Below are 26,364 nucleotides of genomic sequence, written 5' to 3' on the forward strand. Positions count from 1 at the left end.
CACTGACAGTTGTTCAGCAACCGTACATTTTGATCTGGCTTGGCAAACATTGGTCTTGACATGATGACTATGACGTTGACTAACTATTATTGACTGTTATACATTGCTGCCACTACTACTTGATACACATGATGAACATAAAATTTTGACAGAACTGCATTTACACAGTTAACACTATTCAACTACACAGTAGCACTAAATGTGGATGAAAGATGAGTGAGTGTGTTTTGTGTGTTTTCCTTTTATAATCCCAGAGAAGTGATCCCAACCTATCTCCTAAATATTATTTTACTTGTTTGTTGTGGCTTGCACTGACACCCATAAATATTATAGGTTTACTGGTATTTGTGTTTTGTAATAGTTAATAGGACAATTATCTGATATCATTTGTGTGTTTGTTATGATTTGTATGTTTAGTGTAAAAGCATTGTATGTGTATTCAAACTATTGTTCATGCCTGAACTGTCTGATTAGTGATGGTGCTGCACTTAACAACATGATGTGTGACATTTAGTCATGTTTAATTTCTGCTGATGAACTGTGTGATTAGTGATAGGGAATATTATGGACTGTTATTTGCACTTTTTCTACATGATTGGTGCCACTAGAACATGTTTAATTTCTGCTGATGAACAGTGTGATTAGTGAAAGTGAATATTATGGACTGCGGTCAGCACCTGTTCAACATTGCTGGGTGCCACTGATAGACTGCTTCTACTGAAATGGTGTTACTTGTTGATGTCTGCACCTGCTCAACATTGCTGGGTGCCACTGATGGACTGCTTCTACTGAAAAGATGTCACTTGTTGGTGTCTGCACCTGTTCAACATTGCTGGGTGCCACTGATGGACTGCTTCTACTGAAAAGATGTCACCTGTTGCTGTTTGCACCTGCTCAACATTGCTGGTGCCACTAATGGAACTGCTTATACTGAAATGGTGTTACTTGTTGGTGTCTGCACCTATTGAACATTACTGGGTGCCACTGATGGACTGTTTCTACTGAAAAAATGTCACTTGTTGGTTTTTGCACCTGTTGACCACTGCTGGGTGCTACTGCTGGAACTGTCAACTGCTTATTCTTGAGCTATGGAAAGCGCTTATGTAAATATTTGTATAAACTGATTTTTTGTGTATTACTGTTTGTGAAAAGTTATGAGACTCTTACCTGCACATATTCGTCATTGCTGACGCTATTGATTGAATTGTTTAACCACATGATACTTGTGTAAACTATTATGTAAAGTCACATGTATGAAAGAATTTGTATTGCTTACTGTATTTTATATATTAGGTTATTGAAAGGTCAGTGCAAAGCCTAAATTTTATCTAGTAATATGATATTTACGCATTAATATTATCTTTTATTTTTGTCTGTATTTTTTTGAGGAATTTGGTGGTATTTTCACCACCAATGCTGGCAAAAATACCATCAAATTCTAGCCCATGGAGGAAGGGCATATGAAAGGTGGCTACACTGAGCCACAGCGCCAGAGATCGCGCCAGAGAGTTTTGTTTGGCCGCCTCCACTGGCAGTGATTCTGGAGAACTCGTAGTAGGCAGTGATTATTGAGATGTCGTAGTGGGCAGTGCCTGTCGAGGACTCGTAGTAGTCAGTTCGTGTTGGGATGTGCTAGTGGGCAGTGCTTGTCGAGATGTTGTAGTAAGGAGTGCTTGTTCCATGTTTTATGCGTTGTTTGATGGGCTAGACATCAGATGTTATTCGAATGGAAATATTGTAGTGATCAGAGTGCTATTCGTCAATATATATGAAGGTAAAATATTCCGTGTTTTTTTTTTTCATTTCCATGTTTTAAATAATGCGTCATTACAGGTTCAGTCAACAAAGCATCTGGCTTGTGTTCTTGGATTAGAGTGTAATTCTGGTTCTCTTGAGTAATTATGGTATTTTTATTTTCTTTAATTAATTCAGTATAAATGATATTTAAAATTTCTTGTGTTATTGAAGAAGAACCGTGCCAGATGCGTACGTTGAGTCATACTTCCACACACAGAACAGTTATACTTGTGCTTTGGTTTCGTAGGTTTTATAGTTGCTGGGGACTTAATTAATTAATTAATTGTGTTAACGAAAATTTTCCATTTCATTCTTTGTTGTTGTTCTATGCAGTCAGATTGCGTAATAATACTAGTCACGGCCAACCGTTTACGAGACTACGTAATCGGACATACAGCTACTAAAGCAAAAAAAAATTAAAATTATTTGCATTTTATTTTAATTAAGCCCCCATGCAACCATCATGTGCGAAAATCAAAAAAAGCTGTCACAGTTTGCAGGCTGCTTTTCTTCAAGTCAATGGGAATAAATCAAGAGAAGATTACTGAAATTAAAAATGACCTCATACGACACACAAGTGTCCATATATCCACACAGTTTAATCGAAAGCTTTCTTTAAAATTCATAAAGCAATTTACCAAAGACTTATAATGTTATGACTCTCAGAAAAAAATGATTGTATCTGAATTATCTCTTACTAATCATTACAACTGTACACTTACAGCCGCGCAGGATTAGCCTAGCGGTCTAGGGCGCTGCAGTCATGGACTGTGCGCCTGGTCGCGGCGGAGGTTCGAGTCCTCCCTCGGGCATGGGTGTCTGTGTTTGTCGTTAGGATAATTTAGGTTAAGTAGTGTGTAAGCTTAGGGACTGATGACCTTAGCAATTAAGTCCAATAAGATTTCACACACATTTGAATATTTTTTTGTACACTTGCAACTTCACAATACTTGATGAATTTTGCAAACAGATGATATTGTTTTATTCACCCATGGAAAGAAAATTGGTATCTGATCTCATCTAATGAGACAGTGTCAGCGAAATATCACAAATCTGTAACGACTAATTGTGCTGCAGTGAAAGAAATAGTAAATTTGACAACAGACGGATGTGGTGGAAAAAAATAAAAACACCAATATCAAAATTATTTGCTTGGAGTGGTTTCTGGAACAGCAAAAATTATGTGAAAAAGAAACGAGAGATAGTAATCAATCACAACGATCGAATAAAAACGTGCAAGGAATTTGGAACAATACAAAATATAAGGGTTACGTGCTTTTGACTGCAAAAGTCAACTTAAGCACTGGAAATTTCTAGGACACCGAAACTAGGAATTTAACGAAGTGAAACAAATGATCTGAACTTTTTCAAGAGAAGTCATAAAGAAAAGAGGTGAGCCTATCTACAAATATGGCGCTGATTCAAACTAGTCAGTATTTACTAAAGGAGAGAATGTATTTTCTTTCAATTTCAGTACTTCGCAGATCTACCCTTGAGAAAGGCGAACGTTTCCTACTTCGACACACTTCTTAAAAAACGTTGCACTGTCAAGTGGAAACATTTTAATGGTGTCAAGTCTTATCGGCGACTCCGTGAGTCAGCTACAGAATGTGATGACAGAGAGGAAGATGTGTCTGTGAATCAAAGGATGAATATAAGATGTGTCGCATTTGAGAACTGATAATGGCAGGAACAATACTCATTATTCAGGGAAATATTGTCACTTATTCTCCAAGTATGTTCTAAGATTGTCAGAAATTCATTCTTAGAGATCTAATAAAACTTATGTAGCGTATAGGATTTATTTCATTACTCAATACATACATAAAACACCCTTCACAACTATCTTTTCAATTAAGCTTCTATTGCAATTTAATGTAGTTAGCCTATAATGTCTAGTCACTAGGAGACGGTCATGAGTCTATCAGTTTAAGCCCAAAACTCAGGCATTAAAGTTATTTTTGTTTGCAATCAGTGCGTTTTTCTTGCCTATGGAATATGTACTTGCGCAGCTGAAAACTGCATCATGTGAAAAAATCATATATAGTATAAAGTTATAAATTTTCATGTAATATACCTGATCCTGAATAATTAGCGGAAGTGTAAATGTTGGGATCTGAATTTTATTGCATCAGCTAATCATTTAAAACACTCAGAAATAGTACATATTAATCTCCATTCTTGTTAATGACACAGTAATTACTATCTTACATTCGATAAGGCAGCTTTTCTGAGCTACGAGGGTTGCCCAGAGAGTATTGCACCAAATTTTTTTTCTCTGCCGAAACCAATGCTAAGAATGCGAAACGTTACGTATGTATTATTTGATGTGTCCTGAGGGAGTGCGCCAAGTTTCCGTCGCTTCCGACAGATATCGTAACTGCAGGATAGTGTCATAATTGCTTGTGTAGGTGATGTACGTTACAACCAACGTGCCGTCGTTGAATTTCTCACTGCAGAGAAAGTAAATGTGGGGAGTATTCACAAACGCTTGTGCGAAGTCTATAGACCATCTGCTGTCGACAGAAGTACAGTTAGTCGCTGGGCACAGAGGGTGAGGTCATCAAAAAGCGGTTCGGCGGAGCTCCACGATTTGCAGCGGTCGGGGAGACCATCCACGGGTGTCACACCTGACATGTTGCAGCGAGCTGATGTTGTCATTCGCGAGCACAGACACTTTCCTGGACGGCCGGGGTGGCCGAGCGGTTCTAGGCGCTACAGTCTGGAACCGCGCGACCGCTACAGTCGCAGATTCGAATCCTGCCTCGGGCATGGATGTGTTTGATGTCCTTAGGTTAGTTAGGTTTATGTAGTTCTAGATTATAGGGGACAGATGACCTCAGCAGTTAAGTCCCATAGTGCTCAGGGCCATTTGAACCATTTTTGAACACTTTCCTGGAAGATATTTTGAGGACAATGAGGAGGTGATTCACACAGGGAAGCCGTGGATCCACCACCAAGACGAGGATTGGTACCATCAGAGCATACACGCCCGTGTTTGCTGATGGAGGGAGGCCATATAATGGGACAGAGATTACGATAAAATACCATTCTTTCGTGTGTATAATTTTCATTATGTTGAATAAAGAATTTTTGAAGAAAAAAAATGCGGTGCTTTACTTTCTGTGCAACCCTCGTAGAAACTGACAAGTGGTAAATTTAGTTGCTAAAATACAATTGAGATACATGTTTTCTGACTTTTACTCCAGTCACCGAACATTCCAATAGTATCATTATCTAAGTTGAGGAATGTATTGCGCAAGGCCAGTTTCTAAATTTACGCAAGTGGGTGCTCACACTTGCTTCTTCAAACAGTTCAAACGGCTCTGAGCACTATGGGACATAACATCTGAGGTCATCAGTCCCCTAGACGTAGAACTACTTAAACCTAACTAACCTAAGGACAGCACACACAGCCATGCCCGAGGCAGGATTCGAACCTGCGACAGTAGCAGCAGAGCGATTCCGGACTGAACCACCCGGCCACAGTGGCCGGCAGTTGTTTCTTAAAAAAATTATTACATGAAAAGGTATACCATAGACTTTGTGATTTGGATAAGTTTCTATCAGACTTGAAAATATTAGAATTATAAGTAAGAGAAGTGGCATTTTGTTTATGTAAACATATGTATTATCGTATTTTAGCTGGAATAATCCTGCCAATTACAAAAGGCTCAGAACGAGAGAATGCATATCTTGGACAAAAGACAGGCACATAGAAAGAAATGGTTCCTATTGACAGTGTTCGAAAAATTTCATCTTTTGTTCTCGAAAGGGTTGCGGGGAATAGAATGGAAATATAGCTATAGAAGAATAAAGTCGTATAATTGAAACCCTTAACTTGAATTTCACGCCGGCCTTTTGTGGCCGATTGGTTCTAGGCGCTTCAGTCTGAAACCGCGCGACTGCTACGGGCGTTGGTTCGAATCGTGCCTCGGGCCTGGATGTGTGTGATGTCCTTAGGTTAGATAGGTTTAAGTAGTTTTAAGTTCTAGGGGACTGATGACCTCAGATGTTAAGTCCCATAGCGCTCAGGGCCATTTAAACCATTTTTTTTTAATTTTGCAGGCTGGTACATTAGTGATTAAAAAGACTTTAAGGAAGAAAGTAGTAGTATTTTCTGTCTTGGATGTACTTCCGGGCGCACACGGAAATTTAAGTTTACGAAACACGATATGCATGAAATTATTCTGGTTGCATAAACATGTCAGGGTGCATCTAGCGGAAACTTGCAATCCTGTTGCCATCTTCGGAATGCCCGTAATGTGTTATAGATACGTGATACTACGAGGATCGCTCAGTAAATAACATCCCACATTATTTTCTCAGAACATGTTTATTGTTAAGAGTCAGAATTTGATGACAATATACATCAACATGTCCTGCTCCTGTCCTGCATTTCTACGTAGTCTCCATCACATTCTATGGCCGTGCGCCATCATTGTGGAAGAGCATGTATTCCCTACTGGTAAAAGTTCTTGTCCTGTAGGTGTAGACATGTTTTGACTGCATGACTGACACTCTTGTCATCTTCAAGGTGTGTTCCCCGTAGAGAATCTTTAAGCGGCCCAGAGAGATGGAAGTCCGAGGGTACCACATCTAAACTGTAGGGTGGATGAGGCAATTATGTCAAACCCAATTTGGCGAAGTTTTCCCGGGTTCTCAGACCTGTGAGTGAGCGTGCATTATCGTGTTGGAGCATGATTTGTGATGGATTCTTGTCCAATCGAACACGTCGGAAACGCTTATTGAGTTTATTCAGAGTCTTTCACGTATACGTCTGAAATGATTACCCTCTTGGCATCACGTCCACGAGAATCACGCCATTACAATCCCAGAAGTCTGTCACCATGACTTTTCCATCAGAGGGGGTTGTCTTGAATATTTTCTTTTGTGATGAATGAGGATGATGCCACTCCATGGAGGTCCTTTTTGTTTCCGGCACAAAGTGGTGCACCCATCTTTCATCCCCTGTAACGATCCATGACAGAAAGGCCTCTGCGTCGGTCTCAAAACACTCCAACAATTCAGACGGTATGGCCTTTCTTTGAATCTTGTGGTCCACTGTCAGCATTCATGGAACCCTTCGTGAACACCTCTTTGAATATCTGAGTGTGTCGATCATTGCAGAATCACTTCCAACGCTGACCGACCACTGTAGAGACATTGTCGAGTTGTGATGCGCCGGTCGGCACGAATAATGGCGTGCGCATGATCCAGTATGTCTCGAGCAGTGGCTGTGACAAGAAGCCCGGACCGTGGCTGATCATGGGGCTCTGTTTCCACATTTCCTGAGGCTGTAACTTTCTTTACCCATCGCCCAACTGTTCTCTTATGAACTGAAGCAACGCCACACACTGCACACAAACGTTTATGGACGTTGACCAAGGTTGCATTTTCTGCACACAAGAACTCAATAACAGAACGCTGCTTGTTACGCGAGTCTTATGTGGACGCCATTTTGACGCTGTACTACGGCTCTGCCATCCACCAGAACGGTTCGAAACTCCACCGGAGCACAGTACAAACATCAAATATGAAGCACCAACAAGGACATTTGTATATTAATGGCTTTTAAAAGAAATGTGGGATATTAGTTATTGAACGACCTTCATACATCCCACCTCATTTTCGTCGTGTAGTGGAGATGAGAGATGAGTGAACGACGATGGGGCGAGGGCAGGATGGAGGTGGCAATTAGGAGATGGAAGCCGATTCTGAGGCCAGTGCGTGCATGTGCCTACACCCCAGTAATGGGAGCCCGCCCGTGAACACCAGCCGAAAAACTGGGCAGAGGGCGTGCACCCACATCCAGAGGCGAAGCAGCAAATGGAGATGGGGGAATCCCGAAGATTACTGAGGTCCGTTGTCAGTCACAGTCATTTCAGGAATCTCTCGAGGCAAATGATCGATGACAGGGCCAGAACTGTGCAATGAGCCATAGTAGAATGCGTAGGAACCGTGAAGGGAAATTTACTGAAAGCATCAGCGACGATGACCCAACAAGTATTCCAGTAATGGCCCCAAAATCCGATGGCAGACGTTGCCTATGTGCTTGAGGTTTGGGCCATGCAAAGAACTGCTGAGGCAGGGCTGATTGATGCGCCGCACAGGCTCGGCTCTGAGAAGTCTACTGTTCAGGTTCCGCATCCAGACGGTGCCAAGCGACATCGCACCAACTGCTTGGAGCGACGACGCCCCAGTGACGTTGGGTGTAGCAAACGAAGCACATAAAGCTAGAGGGCCTGGTGAGCCACAACGCGTGACTGGTCTTTTCCGGTGCCAAGCAAAATGACACCTTGGTGAACTGGCCAAAGCATCAGTGGACGACCGAGCTATGAATCTGTGTGGCTGAACGTGGCTAGACAGTGTCCACGTAGTGCAACAGAATCTGCAAATCAGGATCTGCTGCTGTGGCCTGGGCAATTTGCGGAAAGCCTTGCAAAGGATATGTGCAACAAGAGGCAGGGGACGAGATGAATGCGCAATCAGGGCGAATAGAGAGGCGAGAAAGAGAATCTGCGTTGGCATCCTTAGAACTGATCCAATACACAACCTCATATTTATTTGACAAAGGAAGAACCCACTGTCACAGATTCTGCGCTATGCGAGTTGGTTGTGACTGAGAAGGGCTAATCAAAGACTGTAGAGATTTATGGTCAATCATCCACGAGAATTTTCTTCGATAAAGATACTGGTGAATCTTATTGAAACCACAGAGAATAGTGAGAGCCTCCTTTTCAATTTGAGGATAGCTGCACTGAGCTTCGTTGAATAACATCGAAGCAAAAGGCAATCAGCCTGTCAACAGGGCAAATTTTATTCGACATACTGCACCAATGCCGTAAGCAGAAGCATCCACACCCAAAGTCAGAGGATTGGTTGGATAAAAATGAACAGTGCATCTATCACTAAGCAAAGCATCTTTCAACTTCTGGAAAGCAGACTTAGATTTCTGAGAACAAACGAAAGGAATGTCCTTCCTGTGCAAAGGAGCAAGGGAGCCGCGACCTCAACGGGGCTGGGAATAATTAAACTTTCAAACCGCTGTACCAATAACACCACTGGTCAGAATGACGTCGGACAAGGGGGAAAACGTATGGCAGAAGAAAACTAACAGTTATAAAACGTAGCAGTAGATAGCGCTGTAACCATCATAGTTTAATATCGGTCGACTACAAATGACAAATGGATCGTACAACAATGCATAACAAACTGTACTACTCAGTGTGCGCGGGTGTACAGGTGTGATACTGTTAGTTGCGTAAGCCCTTCCATCACGGCAAGGTCATAGCACATCGAATGGGAAAAATCGGTTTTTAATTGTCCTGAGGCCAAAAACCGCATAAAAATCATCAATCAAAATCAAATCGGATTATTAATATCCGTGCAACTTGCGCAAAACATGATCAATATGCTGTCCACCGTTTTCTACAACAAGTTGAAATCGAGAAACAGCATGTTCCACAACTGATTTAAGTGTTTCTTGGGTCACGTTCAGAATGTGTTGCGCAACGCGTGACTTGAATGGAGCTATGTTTGCAATCGGAACACTGAAAACATCTTTCAGATAGCCCCACAGCCAGACGTCACACGGATTAAGATCAGGAGAACGGGACGGCATGGTGTAGGGAAATGGAGGGTGACAGTTCTAGTATTTTCGAATTGGCGCTTCAGCAGCAGCTTAACTCGATTTGAACTTTGCGGAGGTGTGCCATCTTTCATAAAAACTATCCCATCCACACATCCACGCTGTTGGAGAGCTGATGACATGGCTGCGCAAAGGACACTCATACCGCTTACCTGGTAACAGGTAACAGGTAACAGGACCGGAAGCACATGTCTCTTCCAAAAAATATAGCCCTATGATAAATGATGCCTTAAATCCTCACCACACAGTGACCTTTCCAGGATGAAGTGTTACTGGTTGATTTGCGTCTGGATTTTCCGTTGCCCATATTCGACAACTGTGTGTATTCACATATCCTGTCAGATGGAAGAGGGCTTTGTCTGTCCACAAAATCTTCCACGGACAATCATTGTCCACTTTCATGCGAGCTAGAAATTCTAAAGCAAAGGTCTCTCTTGCTGGCAGGCCCATAGGAAGCAACTCGTGCACATGGGTAACTTTGAATGGATAGCAAAGAAGGAAGTTTCGTAGGATTTTACACACCGTGCTCACGGGTATGTCGAATGTTCGGGTAATTCTCGTGCACTACACGTTTGCACACCACCACTCGTCTCCTCCTGCATTGCTGCTGCCACTGCTTCCATTGACGTCGAATCAATTCGTTTCCTCACTATACCAGGTTGCACACCAAAAGAACCGTCCGAATCATTTTCTACCGATCCACGGCAGTCATCGGACCAACGCCTTTTTTCAACCCCTTCAGTGTCCGGGTCTTCGGCAGAGCCACGTGTGCACAGTCATCAATCTTGTAATACAGCTTTACAAGCAGACGCCATCCTGCATTGATACACTCATGGCGAACGTCACAGAAGCGAAAAGGAGGAAAAGCCGTGTACCCGGCGTGTTTATACCAACTTCAATGGGTCGCGCGAACGACAGGTATTTTCACTTACGTCTTCTGATACATACAGCGCCATCTATTGATCATTTTTTTTTCTGCCATACTGTTCTCCCTTTCTCTGATAATATTACGTTGCAATTTGACGCCATTCTTACCAGTGGTGTTAATTCTACAGCGTTTTGAAAGTTTAATTATAATCACCCCGTATATCGGACGTAATACGAGAGCTTCCCTAACACACACTGAAATTCCCGCTCATTATGTGGGAGTGGAAGGTCACGGATAACAAGCAAATATAATTGAAATGGGCGAATACCCTCATTATTAATGACATATCCTAAGTAACTAAGTGCAGTCCGAAAGAAAACCCACACACACACACATTTTTCTCTGTTACATTTGAGACCAGCTGCAGGCGACACTTGAAACAGTGAGCGAAGATTGCTAATGCGATCTGCTAGAGTGTTACCTAAGACGACAATGTCATCTAAATAATTTGAGCAAAACGTAACTTTTGCAGTCAGCTGCTTTAGAATGTGCTGAAATACAGCGGGATCAAAAATGGCTCTGAGCACTATGGGACTTAACATCTGAGGTCATCAGTCCCCTAGAACTTAGAACTACTTAAACCTAACTAACCTAAGGACATCACACACATCCATGCCCGAGGCAGGACTCGAACCTGCGACCGTAGCGGTCGCGCGGTTCCAAACTGTAGCGTCTAGAACCGCTCCGCCAAAATACAGCGGGTGTAGAAGCGCTGCGAAATGGGAATCTCAAAAATTTGAAGGGACCCAGATCCAACAGTTCTTCCAGATGCGGGAAGGGGTAACAGTTTTCTTGGAATAGGCGCACAGCCGTATTCTGCCGGACGGCTTCTTTAGAATAATAAGAGAGTACACGCACTGGCTGGCAGTAACGAGTGCTTCGAGGCCGCTGTCTTGCAAAGCAGTGAGTTCCTGACCCACCTGCTCTCTTAAGACCCTAAGACCAGGTCGAGCTCTAACAAAACAGGGCTATGCATTGTCCTTTATTGTGACAAGGGAAACAAAATTACTGGCTATGCCTATAGCCTGAGATAACAAATCCATAAATTTTGCACATAACATAGAAACACTGCCCCGTGGATCCAAGTACGAAACAGAAAGTACGTTGTACTGAATGTTTAACCAACACAAATCAACACCAAAAATGCACTACTGGCCATTAAAATTCCTACACCACGAAGGTGACGTAATACAGACGCGAAATTTAACCGAAGGGACGAAGATGCTGTGATATGCAAATGATTAGCTTTTCGGAGTATTCACACAAGGTTGGCGCCGATGGCGACACCTACAACGTGCTGACATAAGGATAGCTTCCAACCGATTTCTCATACACAAACAGCAGTTGACCGGCGTTGCCTGGTGAAACGTTGTTGTGATGCCTCGTGTAAGGAGGAGAAATGCGTACCATCACGTTTCCGACTTTGACAAAGGTCGGATTGTAGCCTATCGCGATTGCGGTTTATCGTATCGCGACATTACTGCTCGCGTTGGCCGAGATCCAAAGACTGTTAGCAGAATATGGAATCGGTGGGTTCAGGAGGGTAACACTGAACGCCGTGCTGAATCCCAACGGCCTCGTATCACTAGCACTCGAGATGACAGGCATCTTATCCGCAAGGCTGTAACGGATCGCGCAACAACGTCTCGATCCGTGAGTCAACAGATGGGGACGTTTGCAAGACAACAACCATCTACACGAACAGTTCGACGGCGTTTGCAGCAGCATGGACTATCAGCTCTCAGACCATGGCTGCGGTTACCCTTGACACTGCATCACAGACAGGAGCGCCTGCGATGGTGTACTCAACGACGTACCTGGGTGCACGAATGGCAAAACGTCTTTTTTTCGGATTAATCCAGGTTCTGCTTACAGCATCATGATGGTCGCATCCGTGTTTGGCGACATCGCGGTGAACGCACATTGGAAGCGTGTATTGGTCATCTCCATACTGGCGTATCACCCGGCGTGGTGGTATGGGGTGCTATTGGTTACACGTCTCGGTCACCTCTTGTTCGCATTGACGGCACTTTGAACAGTGGACGTTTCATTTCAGATGTGTTACGACCCGTGGTTCTACCCTTCATTCTATCCCTGCGAAATCCTACATTTCAGCAGAATAATGCACGACCGCATGTTGCAGGTCCAGTATGGGCCTTTATGGATACAGAAAATGTTCGATCGCTGCCCTGACCAGCACATTCTCCAGATCTCTCACCAATTGAAAACGTCTGGTCAATGGTGGCCGAGCAGGTGGCTCATGACAATACGCCAGTCACTACTTTTGAGGGACTGTGGTATCGTGTTGAAGCTGCATGGGCAGTTGTACCTGTACATGCCATCCAAGCTATGTTTGACTCAATCCCCAGGCGTATCAAGGCCGTTATTACGGCCAGAGGTGGTTGTTCTGGGTACTGATTTCTCAGGATCTATGCACCCAAATTGCGTGAAAACGTAATCTCATGTTATTTCTAGTATAATATATTTGTCCAATGAATACCCATTTATCATCTGTATTTCTTCTTGGTGTAGCAATTTTAATGGCCAGTATTGTATTAGCGCTGTCTCTGGAGTAATGCATTGTAAATGGCACTATCTTCATGAAATTTCGGAAAATTGGATGAAGGCTACATCTGCCTAAGCCAGGAATGTCTTGGCTATTATATGCCGTCAGCATGTGGCGTGATGTGCACAACTTAGGTTTGCCAAGCAGTCGGTAAATGCTACGGTTCGGCGAAGTCTGAAGCCCCAGCGACAAGTTGCAAACGATCTAGCATTAGTAAGAGAAGGGATATGTTTTTTTATCTTTACGCAGTACTGCAGATGAGTTGGGAGTCTTTCCTGAACGGCTATTACTATGTTCGTTAGCACTAATGACGCTGTGGCGTTTTGGAAACACGCTGCACGCGGTTTGTGTCTTAGATTTGCCCGGAGAAGTGGCAGAAGGGGGAGCGTTACGCTTCTATGAGCACTGCATATGTGCCCGTATGTTCCAAAAAACGCAAGTCACTTGATGCGAGAGGCAATATCGGTGACCATGTGTCGTATTACAGCGAGGAGAGGACTTCACACCTTGTTTCGGACGTCACTAGAGTTTAGGAGACGCACTTGCTGTGGCCGGCCAGGCCGCTGTCTGCAAGCTGGCTGCGAGGCCTCTTTGTCTAAGAAATAAGAATGGTTGTCAACACCTTGTATGTCATGCATTGCGACGTGTGTACTGAATTGTGCGAGGTACTCTGTCCAGTCTTCCTTCGCCTCGACAAACTCGGAATCACGAAATGGGGGCGCATGCATAGACGGTGTTGGCGGTGACGCTGCCGTTGGTTCCAGCGTCTTGTGTGAAGTCACCTCCGCTGTTATGAAGCGATTTATCACTTGAAGCAATAGCGCCATTTGTTGACTCTGAAACTGAACGAACTTAGACCGTCCAACTGCAGGCAGCGCAGCAGGCGATTGCGGCGCCGTAGCCATGATTAATTAAGCAATGAACAAAATAAGACCATTAAGGACAAAGAAAGCAGTAACCACGAAATTTAAAACATAACGAGCAGAAGCAAGTCAAATACAGGGGACAAAAAGACAAGTAACCGAAAGAAATGACTTAAACGATGACAGAATAGGGAGAAAGCAACTACAATTGACTGCCGCACGTAGGTATGAGTACTTCTCAACATATGTATTGTGTATGGCTTCGTACATAATGGTGAGAGAGGTGGGCTACAGAGTGGTCCGGCAACAGTTGTCGTACAAAAACAGCGCAGAAGCAGAAGTGATTACCGAACAAGTTAACAATGTAAACAGAGGATTTACTTAACTTGTATTTCTCCAAGCATACGAATTTCCATAACAAATGATGCACCAAAGATTCGAATCTAGCTTGTACAGTGACAATTAGGATGAGTTTCACGTACTAAGCTGAAGTGATGGTTTCGTAACGATGAGGCTGCGAGTGCAGGTGTGTGAAGCGGCTGCCGCCGCCCGTCCTATATTACAACAGCAGAGGGCGCTCATAATCTACAGGCTCTGGAGGCATGGATCAGCAGGTGCGGACCATTGGGTCCGCCACAGCCCGTGCGACTGCTGTCGGTGTCTAGCGCAAACTTGAAATTCTGTTGTCGACCTCGCGACACCCGTAGGATTGTATCGATATGTGATAACACAATCTGTGCTGTGTTTCTGGGAAGAGGGTACACCAGCGCGGTGGAGAGATTGCGGCTCGTATCTGGGCTAAAACAGTATCCTGTCTCAACTTGTGGTCTTTTATTACATTTTAGTAAACAATGAAATAATGTTTACGATTGTTTCTGGTAGGATGAATAATCATAACCGCGTAGCTGGTTTTGGACATATTTTGAAAACGCCACTCCTTTTGCAGAACATCTCCATCCTGGTGGTGCTGCTCTATAGCTGGAGGATTGGAACGAACGCCAACCGACACGCCGCTCTTCAGGACGTTTACTACGGTGAGATTCCTCAATATTGCATTATTGTTAGGCATATGTTTCCCACTTGTTTTTCTGCATGTCTACTGACCTTGATAAAATAAGTTCACAACATATAATATCTCTGTACATGTATGTGGATTCTCATATTTGATTCTATGTCAAATTTAGCGGTACAGTCAGATAATGTCATACAATTTAAATTGGTTTCCCCTTGCAAGTCATTGGAATTTAGATGAAAAGAATCTAAAATACTACCTTGGCCCTCCGTGCCCTCCAGGATAAAGGATAAAACTAAGAGGCGAAGACAAGCAGAAAGCGATACAATCTAACCAATAGCTTTGGCTAGATATAAGTGGAACTAATTAATGTGGTGTCTAATAAGCTTTGGCATCAGAAACAAAATAAATTGCCTTTGGAAGAGGCGCACGTAACTCCAGCATTATGTCTAATGACATGCTGTACCATATGTAGTAAATGAACTGCCGGCCACTGTGGCCGAGCGGTTCTTGGCGCTTCAGTCTGGAAACGCGCGACCGCTACGGTCGTAGGTTCGAATCCTGCCTCTGGCATGGATGTGTGTGATGTCCGTAGGTTAGTTAGGTTTAGGTAGTTCTAAGTTCTAGGGGACTGATGACCTCAGGTGTTAAGTTCCACAGTGCTCAGAGCCATTTGAACCATTTGAAGTAAATGCACTTTCCGATTTCCTTGAGGTATAGTGGTGCATTTTTTCGACCTCTAGCTGTGCATTACAGATTACAATGATCCAGACACCTCAAGAATTTAGTGTTTTTGGAACACACGGATGACGTGCTGTTTCAACCAAACTAAAAAAAAAAGACTTAGGTATTTCCAGCAGGTGTTCTCATGTTCAAGAAAAATTCCTATGTTGAGAGTAATATCTGTGCCACAGGATGGAGCTGATTCCGTAATACAGTTCCACAGATTAAAGCAGTTATATTTCCAAATCAAATTTATATCATTTATTTTTCAGTTTCGGTTGCCAATTGCTTACACTATGAGTAGTTTCGAGCTCCCTCGATCATCTTCAGATTTACGTAGTTCCGTCAGCAGCCCTTGTTCTCTCTATCGCTACTACACATGAGAAACTGTGTTCGGACGTAGAATTGTGACTGAAATTTAAATACCATCAGAGGTGCTGATTTCTCTCGCGAAGAATATGTTGGCTGTAGCGCAAATACCTTTCGTTCCCGTGTAATGATAGGAACCACAGAACACCACCACGAAACTTTCCAAATCATTACACATCATCCACGTTTCTTTATACAAAGTCCGCAGCCTTGACTGCACACGTAAGCGTTCGGTATAACGCGTTGGTGTCATAGGCTTCAGTCTGATGATTGGTCCAATGCAGGTCATCACGTTACTCTAGCCTGCAAACGCCTCTTCTCCTCAGCATTATTACTGACATCTACGCCCATTTGACCCTCTTTACTAGAGTTAACGCTTGGCTTGATTCTAACAGTTGAGACCGCCCCTCTCCACAAATTCCCCTTTATTACTGGATTACCAATTTCTTGATGCCTCATGAGGTGTCCTATCAACATTCTCGTCCTCTTAGTTAAGAGGTGCCATAATTGTATTTCCTCCACAGTTCGATTCAGTTACTCATCATCAGCTATCAGATGTACTCATACACTGTCCAGTCACATTAATGTGACCACCACTCAAAAGCCTTGATAACCACCTTTTGCAGCGCGTGCCACTGTGAGACGTGACGGAGGAGAGTAAAAAAAAATGGCTCTGAGCACTATGGGACTTAACATCTGTGGTCATCAGTCCCCTAGAACTCAGAACTACTTAAACCTAACCAACCTAAGGACATCACACACATCCATGCCCGAGGCAGGATTCGAACCTGCGACCGTAGCGGTCGCGCGGTTCCGGACTGAGCGCCTAGAACCGCTAGACCACCGCGGCCGGCGAGGAGAGTCAGTTTCCTGGAAGATACCACCAGGGATGTGAAGCCATGACAACTCAAGTGCCGCGGTCAGCTGCGCTAGGTTGAGAATCCACGGCGCGAACTGCCCGATGAAGGTGGTCCCACAGATTCTCGCTTGGGAGTACAATAAATATAGCGTGGTGCTCTTCGAACCACGCACGTACCATGCGAGCTGTGTGACTATGAAGGTTTTTTTGTTTCTGTAGTTCCTGTCACACTGTTCTCTGTTGCACTGCTTTCCCCAAATGCATGTTAAACGCAGTATTGTCTTCCTGGAGGCAGTCTTCTTGTTGGAAACAGCGTACTCTTTAATGGTTTCCTATGCCTATTTCAGTGTATAGTTTTTGTTTTGCTGTCGTGTTGAACTGAGGAAGTTTTCCCCAAAACAGTGAGTCACATCGAATGCTGCAGTTATACGTGCTCCTGCCCCTTCACGAATACACCATCAAAGCGAACAACTGTGATTTACTTTCCATGTAATTGCGTTAGGCCTTGTATCGGGGTAGGTTAATACACCGTCAAAGCAAACAGAGACGCACTGCCTCTTAGAATACTTACAGTACTGAAGGAAGGAAAAGACAATGTCAGTGCGTTAATTTAGGGAACACACCCCGGATGTGTGTATTGTCTTGTCCAACCGCTGTTTGTACATCTTGGATAAAACAGGAATACGAAAATATTTAGATTTGTATGTGGTAGAATTATGCAAACATACTATGCTAGTACTTGTAAATGACTGGAACATGTTCGTTAATGGGAATTAGTGGAGGCGATATAGACTAATGTCCAGCCACACCACCAACAAACACGCGTTACTGAAAATGAGTAAGTGAAGCTAATTTTAATCTTCGTAGAATCTATAGCCTACAACTTTGAATCTTGTCAGAGATACTAAAATTGCTTTTACAGAACATCTACTACACTTTACTATATGTATTAAAAATATAGATATTACTGGAACTGCAAGAGAGTCGAAAAATAGGGACCGAATCGAATGAGGCAATGATAGAGGTTTATAGTGTCTTTAGTGAAATACTTCCAAATGTTTCACTTTCTGCAAATAACTAAACTATGAATGAAATAGTCAGGTATACCACTCCGCCAGTACTTCTAACTACATTGTGGGTAGGTTACACGGAATATACATGACGGTATACAGCGAAAATACTTAGAGTTTCTAAGAACTGATGCGATTTCCTGGAGGAACAAATAAGCAATACGAATTTTTGTCTAGAAACCTGATTCAACGAAGTTTCACAGCATAGAACTTATATGCCGTCCGAAGCCTGCAACACACTTGAAAATGGTCGCTGTAGCTATCCAATGATATTTATAGGTAACAAAAAAGATTGCAATAGGAAAGCGGTTAGGAGTTTTTGAACGTCTAAATATGGAGATCATTAATAATTTTCATGTGCAATTTCTTAGCTATGACGCGATACTACATGGCATACTCCTGTACAAAGATAGCTTTTGATTCAAGTCATGTACATCTACAATTTCAAGTATCTCTAAAAAGTAGGTGGTTCTCGGCTAGGCGGCTGATTCCATTATTGATGTCTATGTAGTAATATGCATCCCCGGTGCAAGCTGTTCCTAGGTATTTAGATTCCGGCGAGGGTCGGCTCCTGGGATTTGGCAGGCCCCTGCAAAAATTTCGAGCTCCACCTCCAACCCCTTCCCCCCCCCCCCCCCAACCACGATTTCTAGCGTTTTCGGGCACCGTCAACCTTTTTCACAAAGTCTTTCATCCATGATGTCTTATATATATATTCACATATCGCGCTTACCTACACATCTTTCTGTCGTGAATACGTCTTTATCACCAATGCCAGGCATGGGACGGGACACTGAAACAAAAGTGAAACATGCACAGCCGTATTTTACTTATGCTTTATTACTTTGTTACAAAGTGTTTTATATACTGGAATTCATCTTTATGTATTTATTATAAAACTTTTCGCTTCCGTAGGGGCTTTCAAGCAGACATAGGTAGCGTACAAGATTTTTGGGCGCATGGTAGAAATCAAGTTCAAAACACGGCCACTAGCAAGATCTTCTATTTTGAAAGGTGCACCCAGGTGACCAAATCCAGCGCTTCATTTGCCATCTGTTTTCAAATTCAGTAGATAATTTCCGGTAAGACATACGATTTTATTAATGAAATCCCCCCCCTTCCCCCACCTCCCTCTTCTATAGCCCGTCTTGATTCTGAAACTTTCATTCAGTTGGTCTCGCACTATCAACGGTTGGAGTGAACCCATTGATCTTGCCTGATCGTTGCTAGTGACAAGACATTCTGTTTTTTACTTTACGAGATGAACAATCCCAACAACTACAGTAACCTGGCTTAGGGCATTCCTGTGAACACTTTCCTGTATCTAGGCAATTTGGCTAACGACAATTGCCTGATATCGTGTCTTCGAAATGCACTGCTCAAAAAAGTATTGCAATACTTTCGTTATTTGCTTAGTTAACGTTTATTTAATGGAAACACATTTTCAATACACTTATCATCACAAGATATTGACGCGTACAGCGCCTTTTCTGCGTGCCAACATGAATCGAAAGGTCATTTCAAACTAAGACTGTGTTCACATTGCGCCTTTAGGGCAAGAACGGTTGGCATACACCAGTACAAGGACATTCGAACATTCATGTGCTGTCGTGATTCACAGGGCATTGAGGATCTGCCTAGTACTACGACACTGCAGTGCCAGTATTATTCTGAATTACGATGCAATGTTTTTTCGGACATACAAGCATGTAAGCTGGATGTTCCTACTCTCGTATTGCAGAAAGACTGTCGTGTTCGGCGCATGGATCTGTCGAATCGTACTGCATATGCATCAGCAATTTGAGCAGCAGTTGGCACCACACTGATAAAACGAACTATTAGAAATCGCTTATTTCCAGGACCGCTACGAGCCAGGTGCAATGTACCGTGCGTTCCACTGACCCCAAACAACCGCTATTTGCAACTTCAGTGGTGTCAAGCGAGAGCTCATTGGAGGTTAGGGTGAAGGTATGTTGTGTTTTCTGATGAGAACTGGTTCTACTGTGATCCCAGATACGGCTTGTGTTAGATCGGAGGTCGCCAGTTGCTGACCTTCAACCAAACTGTTTTCGTGCTAGACACACTGGACCTATACCTGGATTTAAGGTCTGGGATGTGATTTCGTGTGTCAGCAGGAGCACTCTTGTGGCTATCCCACGCACACTGACTGAAAATCTAAAATTCAATCTGATGATTCGACCTCTTGTGCTGCCACTCACGAACAGGATTCCAGGGGGTGCTTTTCAACAGGATAACTCTCGCCCAAATAGCTGTTGTAACCCAACGGGCTCCAAATAATGTAGACATGTAGCCTCGGTCGCCGGCCGGTGTGGCCGTGCGGTTCTAGGCGCTACAGTCTGGAACTGCGTGACCACTACGGTCGCTGGTTGGAATCCTGCCTCGGGCATGGATGAGTGTGCTGTCCTTAGGTTAGTTAGGTTTAAGTAGTTCTAAGTTCTAGGGGACTGATGACCACAGCAGTTGAGTCCCATAGTGCTCAGAGCCGTTTGAACCACTTTGTTGCCTCGGTTGGTTCGATCATCAGATATGTCTCCAATCGAGCACATGTGGGAAATCATCGGAAGACAGCTCCAGCGCCATCCACAAACAAGATTAACCGTGCCTGTATTGACCGGCCGTGTGCAACAGGCATGGAACTTAATTCAACACTCTGGCGGTTACACCGGTTATTAACGTACCACCATTTCACATTTACAATGGCCTACCTCGCACTTACATTAATCTGTGACGTTGTAACGTTAATCACTTAAATATGTTGCCTAGACAAATGTATTAGTGACTTTTTGTGTTGCATATTTTTTCCTTTAGTGTATTTTACATGTCACCGAGATAGTCGTATCGATCGACTTTACGCCACACATAGTCTCACAAATGCTGTCGAGGCACTTGGAAGACGAATATAAGATGTTGTAAGTCTTTTGGGTGAAATTAAAACAGGTGACACCGGGTCCACAATCCATTATACTGAGATAGGGAACCGATGATCGGAAATGCATAATTATTGTATTGTGGACATACACAGCGTACACTGCATAGCAACAGCGTAGCTCATTGTAATATTTCAAAGTGACGACGGACTGTCTCAATGCATGCATGGCAACGGCGCCTGCAGTGCTGCGGCACTCTCTCAAAGAACCGTGGTGTCTGTTGTACCTGGAGACAGGCAGCTTGGAACCTGGAAGCTTGTCTTCATACGTCAGATTCTACGGGGGTTTCATAGCATAGGCCAACGCCTTGACGTAGCCCCGGAGGATAAAGCGCAGAGGAGCGAGAACCGACGATCGCGATGGCCTTGGGAGAGAACCTCCCCTCCCATTCCAATGGTGAAGGTACGTTTTGTTCACGTGCTCGGGAACGTTAACATCGAAGTGGGCTAGTGTAACGTCGGGTTCAAACCCCATCCTTTCGCGTACAACAGTGGGTGCAACCTCTAAGAACTATGACGGCACATCTCACAGGCACACCAGTAACGTGGACCAGTCAAACAAGGAGGTAGCAAGTAAGGTTCTATTAGGGGACCTTGTCCAATGCCCACCCATATGTTGATAGAGAATAGTTCCTGGTGGCCACCGATATGGGTGGCGTGGGGATTGTCCTCACTCGAGACATGGTTGTGGACACTGTTTGAAACACCATCACAGGTGACGAAGCTTCATCTGTTAACAAAACGAACTAAACAAAATCCAGCATTATAATACTGCGGTAGATAATCCATCGACATAAGTGAACGTGGGACTGAAAATCAGTTGGTCCCAGTACTTACTTCTTTATGATGCAGGTGTAATACCTGTTCCACCAGTGCTCTCCACACTGTAACCTTCGAAGTGTCCGTTCCGCGCAAGTTGATGCGTGCTTTTTCCTTGGTGGTCGGCCACACGATCCAGCAAATGGTTCAAATGGCTCTGAGCAATTCACCGGGAATTCGCCATACCCACACCATGCCATCGGATCACCACATTATCTACCGTCAATCGCCACACTACTCAATATTTATACACTGTTCAATCGTCAGGTGTTTACGCTCCTTACACGAAGCGAGGTGTTGTTTGGCACTCCGGTCAACAACTCATAGCCATAACTTCGTCATGAAGCTCAATCGGGCACGTGCATTAGTTTATTTTGACCATTTCAGTCAAATGTACTAGTCTTGAATAATGACCATCTATATTATATTTCCTGCATTGCCGGATGTTACAGATTTGATGTAGACTTGTTCATTCATGGCTATTTGTGTGCTACGTCAATAGGATGTTCTTGCGTTGTAACCGTAGCAAAGAAAATGCTTAACATTTACAACTAAAAAAAAAAAAAAACATTTTGACCTAATGACGATGTTGGCTTTATATTATCCTTCCCACTCCTAAGTTCTTTAAGGTGATTAAACTTCATGCTTAAGCACAAAAGTTTCCTGGACAGGCCACACGTTGTAAGCACGTGATGTCTTCCTCATATCACGACCAACGAATACTTCATAAATGTTAAGACAGTCGATCGAAGTACGTTCTGCACAGGATAACATATACGCCCTTTTCCTGAGCTGTACCTTTCTTCTATTTCACTTTACTAGTAAATTCAAGTTCAGGAGTTAGGTTCGCGTCGTTTCCCAACAAGAAACTATCATACAGTTTATGCACAGGCACAAGGTACTGTGCCCTCCTAGGCGGGCCTCATGACGCTACGGTCAGTTCCAGTACAGCACTCGTGGCTGCCGCATCGCGGTGGCGAAGTGGGGCCGAGGCAGTTCCAGATACGTTTTTACAGTCTGACGATAATTTATGGATTTGTAATTTTAGTTTGACGATGTCCACTACGGACAAATGGTAGTTACTTTTATTCTGAAGAAGGTTGTGTATCCCGATTTAAACCTAAGTAAATATAGGTAATCTGTGAAACTGAGGCTGTTGATTTTTAATATTAAAATTAATATTTATACAGTTGCTGACAGGGCCGCGAAATCTTGAAAATATAAATAGCTAAAGATCAGTATATGATTCCTGCATACCGGATGAGTATTGGAGACATTCTCCTACCGCTAAGGACTCACCCGGAGAGCCGCAAAGTTCCTTCAAGATGAGACCAAGTGAAAAAAGAAGTGTTGAACCACAAACGTCATGCTTCGAAATCCGGTAAATAAAGAATTTATGTGCAGATCAAGAAACCGTATTAGCACTACCATTTCCTTACATTTAAAACCCACTACCGCCGATTTTTAAATATTCGACATCTGCGTACAAAAAAAAAAAAAATGCTCCTCCTGTAAAAAAGGGCAGGACTTTGAATACCCAGATAAACTGTCAAAATGTTTGAATGGTTGTATCACCGATTATACGGGGTTCTCGAAAATTCCCTTTACAAACTTCTATGACCTGTAAAGGGGAGTGAGTACTTAAAGATTTGAAAAGGAACCCTTGTCCGGAAATGTACCGTAACCGTGCCGCAGCCGTTTGAAAACATGTTTGCCAGGTAGGTATACAACAAGTCAGTCATGGTGAGGAAAGGGGTGGTGGGAGGTCACGCCGTATCGTCTAATGTCATCTGATGTCTGTCTCACCTATCTGACGTGATTCGAGGCTCATTCACGTGTATGTGAGTGTTACAGCAACATGATTAAGTACACGTTTGCAGAATACATCGACATGATCCTTCTGAATGGCGAAGCTCACGATACTTGAAGAGCTGCCAATCCAAGATCCTTCTCCACCAAGTCCGACTCCATCGCATACCAGTTTCGCCACCACTACGCAATGGTTTCGGGAATGGGTGCCTTCACGTAGCAGATGTGAGTATGGTGCTCCAAGCAGGCACCGCACACCAGATTTGGAAGAGGCCGTACTGCGTCACGTGGAAGAGCAACCATCAAGAACCACACGAGCGATTTCTTTGTCCCTTAATGAGTGGAACTGTGATGTACTGGGTCATGCATGGCCAATTACTTGTAAAAGTGGTCACGTTACCAACATGCTTTCACAAAGTTTTAGTAAGGAAACTATTCAAAATATTGTCTACTCACTCCTCTCTACAAGTCGTAAAGGTTTTAACGAGAATTTACGAAACCCCCTGTGCATCTGGCTCGGTAGCTACATAGCACCTCTTCTTCAGTGGTTTCCCTACCTACAACTGCAACAATGCTGTTTTTAAATTTTTGATCGGATTTCGCTCAGAATGAAATCCTCATTTGGAACTTTCTAAAATGTCAAACATGGAGAGTTTACTATTGTTAAAGGAAGCATAAGTACAGAACACATAATTTGTGCACACAAATGTTATTTTCACTTTAATGAGTAATATACCGAGACACGCAAAGTCAGTGTTGGGAGCATTTGAACTTAGAACACGTTGTCCAGCACAAGTTTCGAGCAAAAGCTCCTTCGATAGAAGGTTATGGGAAGCAACGCCCAAAAAATGCAGACTTTCAGAGCTCGTAGAAGTGTCATTGGTGACTTTTGTTTTGTGGGCATTAGCCTGTGGTCGAAGGCGTGTTTCTTGACTCATGTTTTGTTTTCTAATGCTAAAGCCATTATTATAGGTTATAAAGACTCAGATACCAGATGCAGACTTAAATAAGCTCAGGAAGCCGAAATTACACTTACACTGCTGTGCACGTGCTACTATTTACAAACATCCTCGTTACGATATCTTGAACTATTTATGAAGTAGGATTGAAAATTGTGATAACCACATAATACTGGATGATTCTTTTATTTTTCTTAATGTTTTGAGAAATTTTACTGCATTTTAGTATACTTTTACATTTAGTTCTTGTCATTTTTTCATGGAACAGAGGCTTTACCTTGTTTTAATACAGTTAAAAGCTACATCCCAACTTAATACACAGCAGAAAGTGGGAATATCAATATCTTTCTGTAAATTATTCTCAAGGTCATAAGATTGTTTCATAACATTAAAATTATGTGAAGTGGCTTTAGCCACTTTTAGAAAGTTCTCATCTTATCGTAGTACAGAATCTTTCAAATATCGACACAAGCACTGTATCTGGTGATATCTGGGAACCAATACAGTGAATGCTGGACAGGCTGTGAAAGCCAATGACGCTCGGATTGCGGCATGTAATATATCAGTTATAGCCAAGAATTAAATCAGCTAAGTTAGGAGCGCCTTGGAAAGGAGTCCATGTATATCTGGTTATCTTTTATTTATCGAAATGCACACTCAAATGAATGTCTTTAAACAGCTATATTTTTTCTTTTTACTGTCTAAATTATTTATTTATAAAGTTGGCAATCTCCATTTTGTTCTATCTTAATTTTCAGTAGCGAGAAATCCCGTGCTTATGTAGATTTAAAAATTTAAAAATATCGAATAATGGATATATGTCGGAATACCATACCATACTATCATCAGAAACACCGAACAGTACTGTCAAAGGTGCATATTGATGAAAAAAAGGATTTTCCTTGCGATTTTGTGAGAATTTATTTTGTCATTTAGGATTTGTAATATATGTATTTTATGATTTATTAGTAAATAAAATATTGCCAAATGAATGCCAACAATGAGAGCATGAGTGATGAGGGGCCACTCGAGGAAGTATTGTAAATGTTGAGTACAACATTAATGATGAAATCAACAATAACTTTGATGTTTTGAATCCATCTCATAATGCAAATTATGACAGTGCTACAGAAGGACATCAGGAACAGACTGAGTCATATTTATTTGCCAGGTAGTGAAGATGAATTTAGTGCTGAGTCCCAAATGATTTGTCTAAGGGAAATCTACGTGCAATAATGGAAATGTCAAAAGGTTTCCATAGACGGATTGAACAAGATAATATCAGAGCAAACTACTGAGGAACTGTGTAGGTGGATGGAACAAAATAGAGAAAGTAAACAGGGTACGGAACAAACCAATAAAACCGCTAATGATTGAACTGATTTCCTAATAGAATCTAAAGAAGATTCTAAGAAGGAAATTACTAAACGAATTAAACGAAAAAGCTCTGAAATGACTAATACAAATATATGTTGAGAGATTTGGATAGGAGGGTAAATACCGAAAATAATCGAATGAGTTAGGCAACTGAAAGTACTGACAGATTTTTTTGCTACCAAAATAAGGTACATGAATATGATAATGAAAATTGGGAACAGTGAGACGTGCAGTTATGAATTAAAATCAGACTGAGAGGACAGTGTGCGTGAAAACGCGAAAATAAAGATGAAAAAAGGGAAACAGTTTTAAAATGTATCAAAAAAATGTTTTGAAAATGTAGATATAGTAATATTAATGCTCAAATATCGGAAGAACGTATTTAACTGGTATGCAGATCGTATTGGTAACTGAAAGTGTCAAGTGCAGATAACGTAGACATGAATTATGTAAATTAACCATTTTGTGACAATTATGAGAAATATAATACCGCGTATCACAACGTATAACGGAGTAGTAGCCTTAACTTCGGCAGACTAAAGTGGGAGTTTATTGTTCAAATAAAAATATTGATGAAGTAATTAACGTAAAATATGGCAGAAAGAAGGTATAGGA

At 42.6% G+C, this 26,364-nt stretch overlaps 1 protein-coding gene across 1 annotated transcript in view; it reads left to right on the top strand.

Annotated features, from left to right (window-relative positions):
• Positions 1 to 26,364, top strand: part of LOC126198934 (uncharacterized) — a 1,245,788-nt gene that overhangs the window by 914,261 nt on the left and 305,163 nt on the right. Inside the window, exon 4 of the mRNA XM_049935572.1 lies at positions 14,752 to 14,839. Coding sequence (XP_049791529.1) covers positions 14,752 to 14,839 — 88 coding nt within the window. The remainder of the gene's footprint in view (positions 1 to 14,751; positions 14,840 to 26,364) is intronic.

The sequence above is a fragment of the Schistocerca nitens genome, chromosome 8, assembly GCF_023898315.1.
Source record: "Schistocerca nitens isolate TAMUIC-IGC-003100 chromosome 8, iqSchNite1.1, whole genome shotgun sequence".
Lineage (NCBI taxonomy): Eukaryota > Metazoa > Arthropoda > Insecta > Orthoptera > Acrididae > Schistocerca > Schistocerca nitens.